At 33.9% G+C, this 16,058-nt stretch overlaps 1 protein-coding gene across 2 annotated transcripts in view; it reads left to right on the top strand.

Annotated features, from left to right (window-relative positions):
• Window positions 1-16,058, top strand: part of ATF6 (activating transcription factor 6) — a 214,357-nt gene that overhangs the window by 99,317 nt on the left and 98,982 nt on the right. The window contains exons 13-14 of one of the 2 annotated variants that reach the window (XM_030824056.1): window positions 4,098-4,165; window positions 7,116-7,227. In XM_030824056.1, coding sequence (XP_030679916.1) covers window positions 4,098-4,165; window positions 7,116-7,227 — 180 coding nt within the window. Of the gene's footprint in view, window positions 1-4,097; window positions 4,166-7,112; window positions 7,228-16,058 lie in introns of both variants that reach the window. The other variant, XM_030824055.1, reaches the window with a different exon arrangement.

The raw sequence follows: 16,058 nt of genomic DNA, 5'->3' as shown, positions 1-16,058 counted from the left end.
TAGTAAAGAAGTTCCTGGTTAGAGGAAGGAGAAGAATTATTCTGCTTTTATGCTGTTGTCAATGCCAAAGCATATCAAGATTTAAAAAAAAATTCTGTTTCTTAGTGTAAAGAGCCTGTAACTGCTCTCCTTTTTCTTTTCTCATTTCAACCTTTTTTCTTCCAGTTACCTCTTTCAGTTGCTAAGAGTATCCCAAACTCTTATAAAATATTCTGTAATTTTAGTGAACTGACATTTCTTTGAAATATCTGTTGTATTTAAGCATTATGTCTTATAAAATATTCTGTAATTTTAGTGAACTGACATTTCTTTGAAATATCTGTTGTATCTAAGCGTTATGTCTTTGATTTGACTTGTGCTATTTCATAGTTCTACCCTCTTCCTAGACTTTGAGTTTTTAGAAAAGGTAAAGGGGAAAATTAATGAATATCTTTCCAAATGAAGGCAAAATAAGGACATTTTCACATAGAGAAAACCAAGGGAATTTGTCTCCAGAAGACCGGTGCTATAAGAAATGCTAAAGATGTTTTTTAAAAGACTTGGGTAAATGATACCAGATAGAACCCCAGATTAGCAGGAAGGAAGAGCATCGGAATGGGCAAATATTTGGGTAAAAAGAACAGGCGTTTTTTTTTTTATTTTTTATTATACTTTAGGTTTTAGGGTACATGTGCACAATGTGCAGGTTTGTTACATATGTATCCATGTGCCATGTTGTTTTGCTGCACCCATTAACTCGTCGTTTAGCATTAGGTATATCTCCTAATGCTGTCCCTCCCCCCTCCCCACAACAGTCCCCGGAGTGTGATGTTCCCCTTCCTGTGTCCATGAGTTCTCATTGTTCAATTCCCACCTATGAGTGAGAACATGGGTGTTTGGTTTTTTGTCCTTGCGATAGTTTACTGAGAATGATGTTTTCCAGTTTCATCCATCTCCCTACAAAGGACATGAACTCATCATTTTTTATGGCTGCATAGTATTCCATGGTGTATATGTGCCACATTTTCTTAATCCAGTCTATCGTTGTTGGACATTTGGGTTTGTTCCAAGTCTTTGCTATTGTGAATAGTGCTGCAATAAACATACGTGTGCATGTGTCTTTATAGCGGCATGACTTATAGTCCTTTGGGTATATACCCAGTAATGGGATGGCTGGGTCAAATGGTATTTCTAGTTCTAGATCCCTGAGGAATCTCCACACTGACTTCCACAATGGTTGAACTAGTTTACAGTCCCACCAACAGTGTAAAAGTGTTCCTATTTCTCCACATCCTCTCCAGCACCTGTTGTTTCCTGACTTTTTAATGATGGCCATTCTAACTGGTGTGAGATGGTATCTCACTGTGGTTTTGATTTGCATTTCTCTGATGGCCAGGGATGATGAGCATTTTTTCATGTATTTTTTGGCTGCATAAATGTCTTCTTTTGAAAAGTGTCTGTTCATGTCCTTCGCCCACTTTTTGATGGGGTTGTTTGTTTTTTTCTTGTAAATTTGTTTGAGTTCATTGTAGATTCTGGAAGAACAGGCGTTTTGTAAAAGAAACTATATTTATCTTGTGTGTGTGTATTTAAATGTCTTTAAAAGACTATTGTCTTTTTAAAGCAATAATAATAGCAGTTTATTATGGGGTTTATTGCTTATATAGAAGTAAAATATAAGACAATAAGAACACAAAGTGGGGAGGGATAAATGGAATTGTACTCTTAATAAAGTTTTTATGTTGTTCAAATAATATTTCAAGATCGACTGCGGTAACATATCAAAGTATAATCTCTAGAGCAACTACTAAAAGCTAACATAAAGAAGTACAGCTAGAGCCAGGCACGGTGGCTTGTGCCTGTAATCTCAGCTACTAGGGAGGCTGTGGCAGGAAGATTGCTTGAGTCCAGGAGTTTGAGAAGCTGCGGTGAGCTATGATCACATCATTGCTCTCCTGCCTGGGCAACAAAGCAAGACCCTGTGTCTTAAAAAGAAAAGAAAAAATATAGCTAAAAAGACAATGTAAGAAATAAAAATGGAATACTAAAAAATATGCAGTTCAGTGAAAAGAAGACAGGAAAAGAGAAACACATAAAGAACAAATAGAATAAATTAAAAATGCATACCAAGATGATAGACTTAAATCCAACCATATTAGTAGTTAAATTCAGTGGGCTAAACACATCAATTAAAAGGAAGAAATTTTCAAACTAGATTTTTTTAAAAAGGGAAGATCCAACTATATATTGTTTATAAGAAATAACATTTTAAATATGAAGACACTGACAGATGGAAAATAAAGGTAAAAAAGGATGTATGCCATGCTAACATGAAGCATTAAAAAGCTGGCATGGCTATATTAATCAGAAAAAGTAGACTTCCAAACAAAGGTTATTCTAAGAGACAACAAAAGAAATTTTTTATTGATAAAAGAAGCATACAAAGAAGATAAAACAATTCTAAATGTGTAGGCCCCTAATAACAAAGCTTCAATGTACACAAAGCAAAAAGTGACAGAACTTGAGAAAAAGATCTACAGCATAACTGGAGATTTTAACATCCTCTCATTTCTGTGTAAATGCCTCTCACATTTTTGTCAATTATGATCTTTTGCTAAACTCACACAGCTGAAAATGCAAAAGCTCATGACTAGTTTTTCAGAGCTTCCTTAGTTAATTGGTATAAATCTTGGATAGGTAAATGGAATATCTATTTTCTGATTGCCTGATATCTCTGTAACTTGGCTTTTCCTAAGGCATACCCATTCCTTTCTGAGACTAGGGAAAGAAGTCTGGCTTCTTTCAAACTTCCTTGCTCATTTCATATGGGCCAAAGTAGCACAAATCATTTAAAATTCACCAGCTAATCTGTTCATTTTAAACCTTATATTTATCAACTAGCTATAATTTAGTTTTGGTTTTATTTACTACTTACTGGATAACTATGCCAGTAAGTGTAGTATTTTATTATTCAACTGTGTTCTTCTTTTCATTTTATTGGTGATTTTTTTCATTTGTTGTTAAACAAAACATTTATTGAACACCTGCAATATACAAGACCCACATTAGATTTTTATAAAATAAGATCCTTGACTTGTTACAGAGCCAGAAGTGGGAACCCCTATATTCATCTCTGCATATTGGTTCCATCCACCAAACAAAATTGTTTCCTTTTCTTTTCTCCCTTAAACTTCTGTTTTACCTCCTGTTTTAGCACTTATATGCATACATGCTTCTGTTTTAGCACTTATCACATTGTATTGTTTTCCTATATCTGTCTTCCCAGTTAAACTGTGAGCTTCTTAAAGGCAGAAGTCAAATATTTAATTTTGTAGCTTGGGCGCATGTAGGTGCTTTGATTACTGAAAGATGGATATATGGACACAGTAATGAACAAATGATTAAAAAATTATTTAAACCATTGTTTGACAGGGTAAGATTACGTTCTAATGTAATAGAACTTGGTAATATGCCCTTGAACTCTGATACCCTGACAAACCTCTTCTGAAAATCAGCTTACATAACTACCAGGGAGAATAAAAAGGCATAGTGCAAAGCAAATGCTATGTGAAAGACAGGTTTCCAGTGTAGCATATGTGGGCCACTAATGGGTGTAGATTGAACTGTTCTCTTGCCAAGAGTCATCAGTAAGAACTCTTTAATGATGGCTTAGTTCATAGATGTATTTTGGCATGAAGATCTCTGTGTTTAACTCAGTAAACAATAGGATCTACTTTCATTATGGACTTTTCATACTTCTTAGGAACTTGTCATTGGGAAGATAATTATTTTAGACAAGCATACATTGTTATATGTTCAGTAACAATTACATGGCTTGGTCATAAAATTTGTGGTGCTTGGACTAAGCTTTTGGGCTTTTTCTTTAAACTTAATGGAAAGCGCCTTAAATGCCTTAATCTCCATAATACACTTCTCCCAGACCAGAATGGACCTAAAGAGTTCTAATATCTGTCAGTGTTTAGTTATTTGAACTGAATATGTCAGAAATCTTAGCAATGGAAGTTTAACAAATGTAAGTATAGAATGAACCAGTATAGGAATATTTCATATAATTTCATGATACACTATTAAACTTTGTTTTTTTTTTAATATTCCAGGGTGCTCTGGAACAGGGCTCAAATTCTCAGCTGATGGCTGTTCAATACACAGAAACCACTAGTATAAGGTAAGACAGTGCAGAAGCTCTTGGCCAGGGAATTTAAAATAGCTGGTATTTTAAGAAAGTTGAAATTCACACTTCCTTTTCACCTTAAATTTGTTCTCATCTATGAGTTTTATATTAGTCATATACTCTGATATATATATATATATATATACACACATATATATATACACATATATATATATATATATATATAACATATACTACTGAGCAGTTGGAATAAAGCCAGATAATTCCAAAAGTTGAACTCTCCCAAATCCCTTAAATACAAATTTAGTCAGAATGCTGTTCCATCATAATTTTGATGAAAATCTTGAATACCCATAGCTTTCTTGCCCTTGATTTGCATCTGTTTCATGAACCTAGGGAAGGGAATGTTATTTTTTGAGTGCTTTGTGCCAGGTGTCCTGCTGAGTGTTTTACATGCATTTTATCTTTAAATCCATGTAATAACTAAAAGTATATTTTATATATAGAAAAACTGGTCAAATCATTTATTTTTTTTTGTAATTTTCAGAGTCATAAGACCTAGTGGCACACTCAGAATTCAGATCCTAGCTGTTTTACTTACAATGCATTTTTCACTACACAATAATACTTAAGATTTTGAAAGATTTCAAAGAGAATGCTGTATCTACAGGTTTAAATGTCTTCAAAGGGAAATATAATAATGGGAAGCAATATGGTGTCATGGTTAAGATGCTAGCTTTATTTGCCCTGTTGGGCAGAGTTAAAATCATAACTCTACCTCTTACTTTGTGGGCTCAAGCAGATTACATGCAATTGAAGTTTCCTCATCTACAAAATGCTGGCTGCACAGAGTTGATATAATGGTTAAATTAGATAATATATTTAGAGCACTTAGCATGGTACATAAGTGCCCCCCAAAATGGTAAATGATAATGATGCGACGTTATTTACAACAGTATCACCGAAGTGAAATTTGAGAATCTCAGCTTCTATCTGTAGCTCTACCACACATTTGCAGTTCACTTATACGAATTTAACATTTACTTAGAATATACTGTGTGCCAGTGTTCTAGGCACTGAGAAAAAAATATATATAGATAGATAGTAAAAATGTAAGTCGAAAGCTATTTTATTCATTATACTAATAACTGAGAATTCCTATTAAATAGCAATGAGCAGCATATCAGCAATCATGAATGTTTAAAATCCTGAGATTGTATTATCCTGTTGAAATTGATAATTCAAATATATTTAAATAATAACTAATAATTCTCTGCTAACCAGAATATATCATTCAATTACATTTATTTTAAAAATGTATCAATTTTTGGATGCATGGTTATGATGGCATGGTATTTCTTCATTAGTTAAAATGTTTTAGTGAATTACAGCCAATTTTCATTATTTGTGGATTCCATATTTGCTAATTCACCTACTAAAATCTGCTAAAATGTATTTGTAACCCCTAATATTAGCAGTGCTTTTGTCATCATTCGCAAACATGCGTGGATGCTCCCTGGTGAGGTTGAACAAGGCAGTGTTCTGCCCTCTAGTCTCAGCTATATAAACAAGGTCCTTTTCACAGTCCACATTTTTCATATTTTTGTGCTTTTTGTTGGTAATTTTGCTGTTTGAAATGGCCCTGAGTCATATTGCTGAATTGCTGTCTAGTGTTGCTAAGCCCAAGCGGGCTGTGATGTGCTGTGTGGAGAAGCTATGTGTGTTAGATAAGTTTCATTCAGGCATGATTTATAGTGCAGTTGGCTGTGAGTTCAAGTTAGTGAATGAATACTATATGTTAAAGAAGGTGTCTCTAAACAGAAACACATGAATAAAGTTATATATTTATCACTTAACAGAAACACTGTAACCAGAGGCTTGCAGGAACCTATCCCTGTATTTCCCCTAGGAGAACAGTTTAGGATTCACTAATTCTTGCTGGCAGTGACTTTTTAGAACACAACTGTCACAAAATAGCAAGAAGTGACTATATATTCAAAATATCGTAATCAGAAATGGCCTAGTGAACAGATGGAGTTATTTCAAAGGAAGTTCTTATGACTCATTACTTCAATTTAGGTCAGTCTTTTTCTCCTGTTAATTTAATTATATTTGATTGATACATACAAGTTTTCTCTTTGAGGAAAAATGAAGCATTACAGGATCCCTTTAACTCTTCGAGATATTGGTCCTAAACACTAGAAAATCCTGAACACATTAAGAACTCTATTAGAATCATTTGACTGTATCTTTTGGGGCATGTTGTGGTTTGAGGTATTATCATTTTAGTTTTTAATTTTAGTAAGGCACTTACGTGGTACTTTTAATATCAATGACTAGCAGTTGTTGAGTGACTCCCACGGGACAGGATCCATGCTTGGCACTTTACATATATAACATCTCCAATAACAGTCCTACAAGGTTTGTGTGGTTATCCTCTTTTTATTGAGGAGGAAACAGTTTGTTCATGGAGGGCGATTTCCCCGAGTGCCCACTTGAGAAGTGAAGCAGGAATTCTAAACCAAATCTGTTTCTTTTCAAATCCTAAGCTTTTTCCACCTTTTACACAGCCTCGTAGGCAAGCATACCTTCATATATTTGACATAGTGGTGAAAAATCATTTTTCCTCAGATTTAATTTGTATTACTAAAAAATTAAAAATCATTCAAACCTATGCAGAAATCTCTCTATTTTTTGATACTTTCATTATTTTTACATGCTTTGCAATGTACTTGACCATCTAGTACATTTTAGAGCCTTGATTCAGAAATCAGAATTTTAGCATTAGTGAATGGGTTCTTATAAAATATCTTGATCCTTGGGCTTTACAAAGTATTGTTATAAAAATTACTGCCAAAGTGCACTAATATTTTGGTTGAGAGAGATTCTTAGAATTCAGACATAGCCTTAGAATGGGAAGTATTTTGGGAAAGCATGAAACTTTTTATTTTAGTAATACCTTATATTTTTTTTACTTTAGCAGGAACTCAGGGAGTGAGCTACAAGTGTATTATGCTTCACCCAGAAGTTATCAAGACTTTTTTGAAGCCATCCGCAGAAGGGGAGACACATTTTATGTTGTGTCATTTCGAAGGGTAAGTTCATCTTGAAAGAATAGAGCAAATATTTTTGAGTGCTTGCCGTACACAAGACATTGGGCTGAATATTGTGGAAAATACAAAGATGTGAGAAATAGGAAGCAATATAAAATAAATTATGTGAGTGGAACAGTCTAAGTACTGTAATACATGCTTTACTTTGAGCTGTTGAGTATTTTTAATAAAAGATGAACATGGAATTGGTGTCAGACTATGAGTTTATATTTAGGAAATATAAACTACTTGTTGATTTTTATTGTTTGTAATCCTGATAGCCATGCTGTTTATAACAAAAGGAAAAGTAAAAACATAAAAATATTCTATTTAGGCTTTTCCTATTTAGGCTTTTAAACCAATTCCCATTTGGTTATTGAGAAATAGACTTCTGAAATGTAGGTTTGAGATGGATCATGGGCTGATTATTAATTGTGGAATGTTTGGATCTATGTTCCTAAGAATCTCTATTCCTCTTTTATCTCTTCTTAAACATTTGTTTGGTGAAGAATGTGTTAGATAATCAGTTAGCTTAAGTAAAAGTAAATGTTTATACTAGCACTTTTGAATGTTATGAATGTTAGGCTACATGGAAAAAATGCATAGCTATATTTCATCTGCTTTTTCTATAAAATGAAAATATTTTCTTCATAGAATTGCCTTGTGAATATCTCTGTTAGAGTGCTGTAGGTTAACCCAGGAACACATGAATGAATTAGAATTCCTCAGTGGTGGTTTCTATCCCAAGCTGTTTTTTCTTTCTTTCTCTCTTTTTTTAAACAAGAGAAGGGACCTCACTATGTTGCCCAGGGTGGACTCAAACCCCTGGGCTCGAGTGATACTGAGTAGCTGGCTTTCTTTTTTTCTTTTTTTTTTTTTTTTTTTAAGAATACACTGGTTGTGGTTAGAAGTAAGTACAGTTGACCCTTGAACAACACAAGTTTGAATGAAGCAGGTCCATTTATATGTGGATTTTTCTCAACCTCAGCAGGATGCCAAACCCACTTATATGCAGGGCCAACTTTTCACACATGTAGATTCCACAGGGCTAACTGTGGGACTTGAGTATGTACTGATTTGGAGTTATACAGGTGGCTCTGTAACCAGTCCTCCACATATATAAAGGGACAAGTGTCTATACTAACAATAGAATGAGCAAATTCATTCTCTGATTATTACCACTCACTATCACTGAAATTCTCAGTTAACTAGTTAATTCTTTTCCTAAGGTATAAATATCTAGCAGCTCAGGTTTTTAGGACCAGAGAACCTTGATACTTGAAAAATAGGGAGATCAAACATCTTATATATTTTCAGTTATTAATCAAAAATGCTAAGAGATTTGGAACACTTTAGCCATAGTGTCTCATGATCACTGCCTTTTCACAAAATTCCGTGTTCACCTTACTCTATCAGACATAACTGGTATGTTTCTATACAGCACCAGTCTCAAAGTTTCTTTTCAGCAGCAAGGGGGCAGCTGAGAACAATGTTTCCTGCAAGGCTCCAACTGTACTAATATATGAAAACAAAGTATTTCCTTACTATTGATGCAATTACGTTCAAAGTAGGAGAAAAAAAGTAAACATTTAAGAATAAGATTCAGTACTTTGAAGAAGAAACCTGCTGGGTGTTAAAATGATTGTGTTGAAGTGTATTTTATGGAAGTTACTGTAGAAGAATGTTTTTAACACTCAAATAGACAGTTTTTCTGAGGTTCAGGATAATTACTGTATTATTTGATCAAAAGAGTATAACAGATATTACAAGTAACACTTGTCAAGCCATGGATTGAAGTCATGGTTAGTAATGTTTTTCTAAGGGAAGAGAACAAGTATTTTTTATAGAGAAAACACTCCTAGCTTTTTTTTTTTTTCTTTTGAGATGGAGTCTCTCTCTGTTGCCCAGGCTGGAGTGCAGTGGCACCATCTTGGCTCACTACAACCTCCGCCTCTCAGCTTCAAGCGATTCTCTTGCCTCAGCCTCGAGTATCTGGGACTATAGCCGCATGCCACCATGCCTGGCTAATTTTTGTATTTTTAGTTCAGACGGGGTTTCACCATGTTGGCCGGGATGGTCTCGATCTCCTGACCTCGTGATCCACCCGCCTCGGCCTCCCAGAGTGTTGCGATTACAGGCATGAGCCACCGTGCCCGACCAGTCCTAGCTTTAAAGGGACTGTATTTTTTATAAAAGACAATGAATGGCGGTTTGAAATACATATATGTATTGCATTTTTTTGCATTTGTAAAAAGTGATTTCTCATTAATTTGCTGTAAAAGTGCTGTTAGAAAATTACTGATTTCCACTCCCTGCCAGTCCCTTGATGTTCACTCAGGAAGACCGTTAGGACTGTCTCTCACACAAATACTATTAGGAGTATATCTAACATTCTGTTTGGATTTTTCATTTTCAAATTACTGATTTATCACATTTTGGTGTTTTATATCAAGGAAAAGTAAAGATAAACCTGAACCAAATTAGATAATAGTAGTTAGACAACATCCTTTTTATTTTTTCTTGTTTTGTTTCAATAGTAGGGAAAAGGAAGTTAATTTTATCTTGATGACTGTAAACTATGTTATGGGACAGAAAAGTTCTTAAATACCTGGATTGTTCTTTTTGCTCTTGCTGAAATGAAAATGAAATAATAAATTACCTCATGCTTGGTGTTTTCTTTCATCTTTCAATATAAAATATTCTAACAGTTTCATTAAAAAGGTGAGTGGCATCATTTCTTGTGCAGAAGGATGTAGACTTTTTCTCCCACTTAGGTTCTTAATTTTATTGGCAGAAATTATTGTAATTGATACTACATTGGAAATTCAGAAGAAGATTCCAGAGCCCCAGGTTTTGGCTTAGCATGAACCAGACATTTATAACGAAGCCCATAAGCAAGCCATGTTATTTTATTTTATGAATGGACATGTAGTTAACAAAATATTTTAATATCTAAAAATGTAGAAGTAGCCATTGACTGTTTAGTACTGTTATTGAAGCCACTCTCTGCCAAACTTACCCTCCCTCACACCCTGCATTCCTGTACCTTTTAATCTCTTTACAGTTGAGCTGTTGAAATTATTTTCTCTAAAGCAGACACACTCTTGGATAACTACTGAGTTCCTGTTAGAGCTCAGCAAGAAAAAATGCTTATGATCCCAGCAGTCCAGACAAAGGTCCAAAGTGCTTCTGTTATTTTGACTCTCCTTAAAGAGTTTTTACCACCAACATAGTAACCTATTCTGCTTTCTTTGCTTAGTTCCGGTTATTTGTAGCTTATTTTCCTGTAAATTGCCTTTTTCTCCTCTCTTTGATTTGTTTGTTTTAGTATGATTTGGAGAGGGAGGTTGGGGAATAACTTTTTCTCAAACTTCCAAGTCACTTTGAGTGTAGAATAACTGATACATTAATAAGAAAAATTCCAATTAAGTTTAATGCTTTCTTTGTTGTTTTAAGAGACAGAGTCTCTATTGCCCAGGATGGAGTGCAGTGGTGTGATTATAGTTTACTTCAGCCTCCAACTCCTGAGCTCAAACAGTTCTGCGTCAGCCTCCAGAGTATCTGGGACTACAGGAGAGCGCCACCACACCCAGCTAATTTTTATTTATTTTTTGTAGAAATGGGGGTCTCACTTTGTTACCTAGGCTGGTCTTGAACTCCTGGGCTCAATAATGCTTATTTTAAAAATGCTTTTGTATGATAGTCTATTTAGGGAGGGAGGGAGGAGGTTGAATAAATAATATAACAAAATGAATTCAAGAGCTAAGACAGAAACAAATACTCAGGAAAGCTCAAATAAAGTTAATAAGAAGATTTTAAAAGGGCAGAAAAGAAACATTGAGAAGAAAGGTTGGGAAATGATATTAATTTATTGTTTCAATACACATTTAAATACCATCCTTACATGTTGCTGTCTCGTCCGCTAATATATAGGGAAAGAATTTCTTCCTGGGGCAGTTTTTCATTAAAAACATGTTCTCTTTGAATCAGATGGCTATGAATGTCAGTTTGCCATATTATCTCTGCTTGTTTAATATTTTTTCTTTTGCAAATGAGATGGATGCCGACTTTGGGAACATTTTTTATTTCTATTACATTTTCTGTTTTCATTACCTGTCTCAAATTGTAAGTAAACACGTAAAGTGTCTTTTCATCAGTTTCAAATAAATACATAATATTACAGAAGAACCTGAGCTATAGCCATATGAGTGCCTGAGAGATGTCTCTTTCTCCTCTCTTTCCAAGTGTTTTATATATTCTAGCAATAGTACCATATTTGGGTATTTACCACTTACTGGTCCCTTATAAAAATTATTAACACTATCACATATATGGCATGGATTACAAGGGTAACATTAAGTAATAGGGACTTATTGTAAGATATGTGAGATTAAAGAAGCACAGGAAACTGGGTCAGAATCCAAATAATCCCTCTGTGCTTGTGCTTCATCAGGTGGAATGTATACTAGTCTTCATGGAGAATTGGAATAGTGGTTTATTGTATTTCTGATTTGACAGCAGCTCCAGTGATTCCACTTTCGTCTTTTTTTACACATTACTGATTCATACTCCTCAAACACGAAGATCTGATTGGGTAGTTCTGGTCACCATCTCTTTTGCAGAGAATTACTATGGCAGCTTTGGCTTATGATCCACAGTTATTCATTTGTGACAAGAGAAATAGGGTTGGCTTCATTAAATGTATTCTCTTGCTTTATAAGCCAGCAACTTTATGTAGAAGGAAAAACCTGGGGCCACTCTTCTGAGAAAATGACCGTGGCAGGCACTGGGAGCTTCATAAACTACTATACCACACAACCTGTTTTTTTTTTTTTTTAATTATTCTTTTTTCCCCCGTTCTTAGTAAGTGTGCATTAAATTCTTTCTTGCATTGGTTCCTAATTGTTTGATCTAAAAGGCTCATCTTCTCATCTATATGATAAGCCTTTTGAAGGCAGGAAATATTGTATGCTTTTGTGACCACCCCTGACACTCAGCGATGCCTACCACTGAGTGCTTATTGAACAGAATGGTTTCAGACGTGATCCGTTGAGAGAAGTCCCGGTGATGGAAGTTTGTTGTTTTTCATAATCATTTAAAAGGTATTTTTTTACATTGTTTTGCTTAAAGAAATTGGGATCTATTTTACTGATCTAAGAAGTAATATAAGCTGTGCTGAACGCCAGTAGAAAGTTTAGTGAGAGATGATCTCTGTTTTTTCCATTTATGATTTGCACTAGCCAGATATCATCAGCTTATTCTTGTCTCTGAATCTAAGCTGTAGAGCTAAATAATTCACCTGAGTGTAGTGTTTAACAGCTTTCTATGTCAGTAAGTAGAACTTTGAGGTACTTGCATCTTCATTTTAAATATTTGTTGGCAGCATTTTGGAGTAGGTTGTTGTTAGACCTCATTGATTTCTTCTTTGGAAAAGGGATGAGTTCTACTATTTGTACAGATTCAAGCAGTAGGAGCCAGAAACTTGAAACTTTGGAAACACTGTAGGAAATACTGTGATTATTGCAAAAAAAAAGGTTGACTAGTGATGTTATTTGTTCAAAATGTTTGCCAGAGGTTTAGTCCCACGGATGGGCATAAAAATGAATTTCAAAAATAGCAATGATATTTTCTAACTTAATACCTAGATTAATACCTACCACATGAAGAATGACATATTTTCTTAATGCCTGTTATTTATTTCTTAGAAATTTATGTTTAGTTTATATGCATATATAAAAATTCTATATACAATTATATGTATATATATATATAATCTTCAGAGGCAGGAGGAATTTCTTTAGTATCAAAGGAAATTCGTTTATAAAGTCTACTTCAAAAGGGTACAGCTCCTTTGTTTCTGAGACCTCAAAACTTGAGCATACACATAGATCTTGGAGTTTGGCCATTTTCTTATCTCCACTTTCATGGCCTTTCAGCCAAATTCTAGCTGGAAAAAAATGTGAATAGATGAGTTTGGAAAGATACTTGCATTTTAGAAAAGAGTCTTATCTCATAAGAGAGATGTTTTAAAAAACCTTCTTTTAGAAGGCTTTTTAAAATTAATTTTTAACTTTAAAATATATTCTCATTCAGGTCTACAGCACATTATAAAAAAATAGAGCAGAGTTGACTGAGTACCCTAGGTTAATAAACTTAACCTAGATTTATTTAATCATTATACCAACAATGTTCTTTTTGTATGTCCATTTTCTATTTCACTTTATTATATACAAATATTAACACTTCAATGTATACTACCTTTGTAGTTTACAAACCTCTTTCACATACATAATCTTAGCAATTCCTTACATATAGTCACATAAGTATTCTTAGTCCTATTTTATGGCTGAAAAAGCTGAAGCAAAGGGAGATTAAGTAGCTTATCTAAGGACACAAAAATGGTAAGCGTTAGAACTAGGACAATAATTGATGGATTCTAATTGAATACAGTGATTTTTTTTTCTTTACATTGTGGTGCTTTTTTCTTTATATCTGGTACTTTTAGTTATATTACAGCATATGTAAATAACAAATTAATCTAACCCTCCAAAATCAAGATATTTCATTGAAAAATCTGCTGGACAGTTTTGGCAGATTCATTACACAACTTCAAAAATTTTTTGTTTGTTAATTACCTGATTATGTTTGTTTGTTAATTACCTGTTAATTATAATTGTAGATTAAGTACTTTATTAGATTATGCTTTCATAATGCTGGAGAATAACTTAATGGTTTGAAATATTATAATATAGCTTCAGATTTCAAGTCAGGGAATAGAATAAATAGGCCTTGAAAGTTTCTGGTTTCTTTTTAAAACAGTATCGGAAATTTTCAACATAGTAGAAAAGAAATGTCTTTGCTTTGTCTTAAAAAGGAAGTAGTTTAGCAAAAATAGAAGCTGTTTTAATTATTGGTATTCTAGAGCTTCTCATTGAAAAGAGTGGGATTTTGTGTGTGTAAACACATTTTATTATGGATTCTGTATATGGCATGCTAGATCTTTGAGATCAGAAGCATGTGATCTCAAACTCCTTGTTAAATGTGAGTTACTGTTGTGTGGTCTTAGAGGATTTAACTATTTGTTCTTTGTCTCTATAACATTTCTAGCTAACATAAAAACTTTTTTTTACTTACACTTTTCAATCACAAAGAGTCTAAAATAACTTGCTTTATGTTTGAGAAATGATTGTTCAGTAGTCTGTAACTAGACTTGTATATAGCCACAAACAGAGAACTTACAACTCAAGAATAATATGAAGTCTTCAAAATTCTCAGAATGGTCGGTCGGCAGATCCATCTGAGTCATGATAATTTTTCAGCGGTTCTTATTTGTTTGCTGTATTTGGTAGTCTTATTATTGTGAAATGTTTTTCATATGCACTTGTTTAATCTTTTTAGGTTGTATGCTTTCTCTGGGCAGGGATAAAGTCTATTCATTCTGTTTTGTCTTTTACAAGATCTATTGCAATGCATTGCAGGCTGGGCAGAGTAACTCCCAAATAAATGTTGACTACTCAGACCACTAACTGTTTATTTGTGCTGTTTACCCTTATTTTTTATGTCCTACTCTTCAAAAGATTACTAGAGGTGGGGTTTGCAGAAACAAAGGAGGACGTTTTTCTCAATGAACGTTTAAAATTACTTTGGTGACTTGGATAGCAATGAAAATTTTAAGAATATATAGTCAGCTTTGGTGTGGGTGGACTTTTAGCTGTGGAATAGAATAATTCCTGAAAGACTTCTAAAGTTACATTGAAAAAAGGCAGGAATTAGGGTGGGAGGTGGGAGGTGGGAGAGGAGCAGAAAAAATAACTATTGAGTAACTAGGCTTACTATCTGGGTGACAAAATAATCTGTACAACAAAGCCCCATGACATGAGTTTACCTATAAAACAAACATGCACATGTACCCCTGAACTTAAAATAAAAATTAAAAAAAGAAAAAAGGTAGGATTTAATGATTGATAGCTTAAAGTTCTCATCAAATTTTTTGTAATGAGGGAAGAAAATATTTCCCCCAAAGCAGAACTGCATTCCCCCCACAAAAGAATTTCTTCACATCATGAATATGTGAGGAAAAAATGTATTTTAAACAACTCATAGGTACAGACCCTAGGGACCTGCATTCTAGCCCCAATTTTGCCACTCAGTGACATCTGCTATGTGACTTTAGACAAATCACTTAGTCCCTCTCATCTTCAATTTCCTTATATGTTAAGTGATAAAGTTAGTGTAGATTTGCTTTTTTCCTTCTGGCTCCAGCAATCTATAGTTTTTTTTCTGTATGTTTGTGTGTGTGTGCTCACTTTCCTCTTAGAAAGCTGTAGTATTGCTTTAAACTCTTTGAAGTTACTAAGTGATTCAATCTAGTGGAGTCAGTATATTTTAAGAGTTTTGAAAAACAACCATAACAAAAACAACAAAATGTGAAGTTACAAGGTGGGGCTATACATTAATGAGTTTGTTTTTTGAATAGGTGGCAGTTTTTTAATTTATTTAATAACACTTATACAGTACACAATACAACAATCTTTAATCTTTATAATTGAGATAGGTGTAGTTATCATCATTTTACAGATGAAGAACCTGAGGCAGTCGTGTCCATTGTGAACTCCAATAAGAAAGATTAAAAAGAAGGAAGAAAAAGTCAGCTGTAGAAATGAAAAAACAAATTTATCCATTGTGACATAGTTTAGAAATGGCAGAGTCAGAATTTAACCAAGTCTGGCTCCAGAGTCTGTGTTCTTGATCATTTCCCTCTATTGCCTGTTTAAGATATCCAAATATCATATCTTTGAAGGTGGTCAACTTGGAGTTTAATTACATTCATCTCT

Source organism: Nomascus leucogenys, chromosome 12 (genome assembly GCF_006542625.1).
Source record: "Nomascus leucogenys isolate Asia chromosome 12, Asia_NLE_v1, whole genome shotgun sequence".
Lineage (NCBI taxonomy): Eukaryota > Metazoa > Chordata > Mammalia > Primates > Hylobatidae > Nomascus > Nomascus leucogenys.
This window is presented reverse-complemented; position numbering and strand designations above follow the sequence as displayed.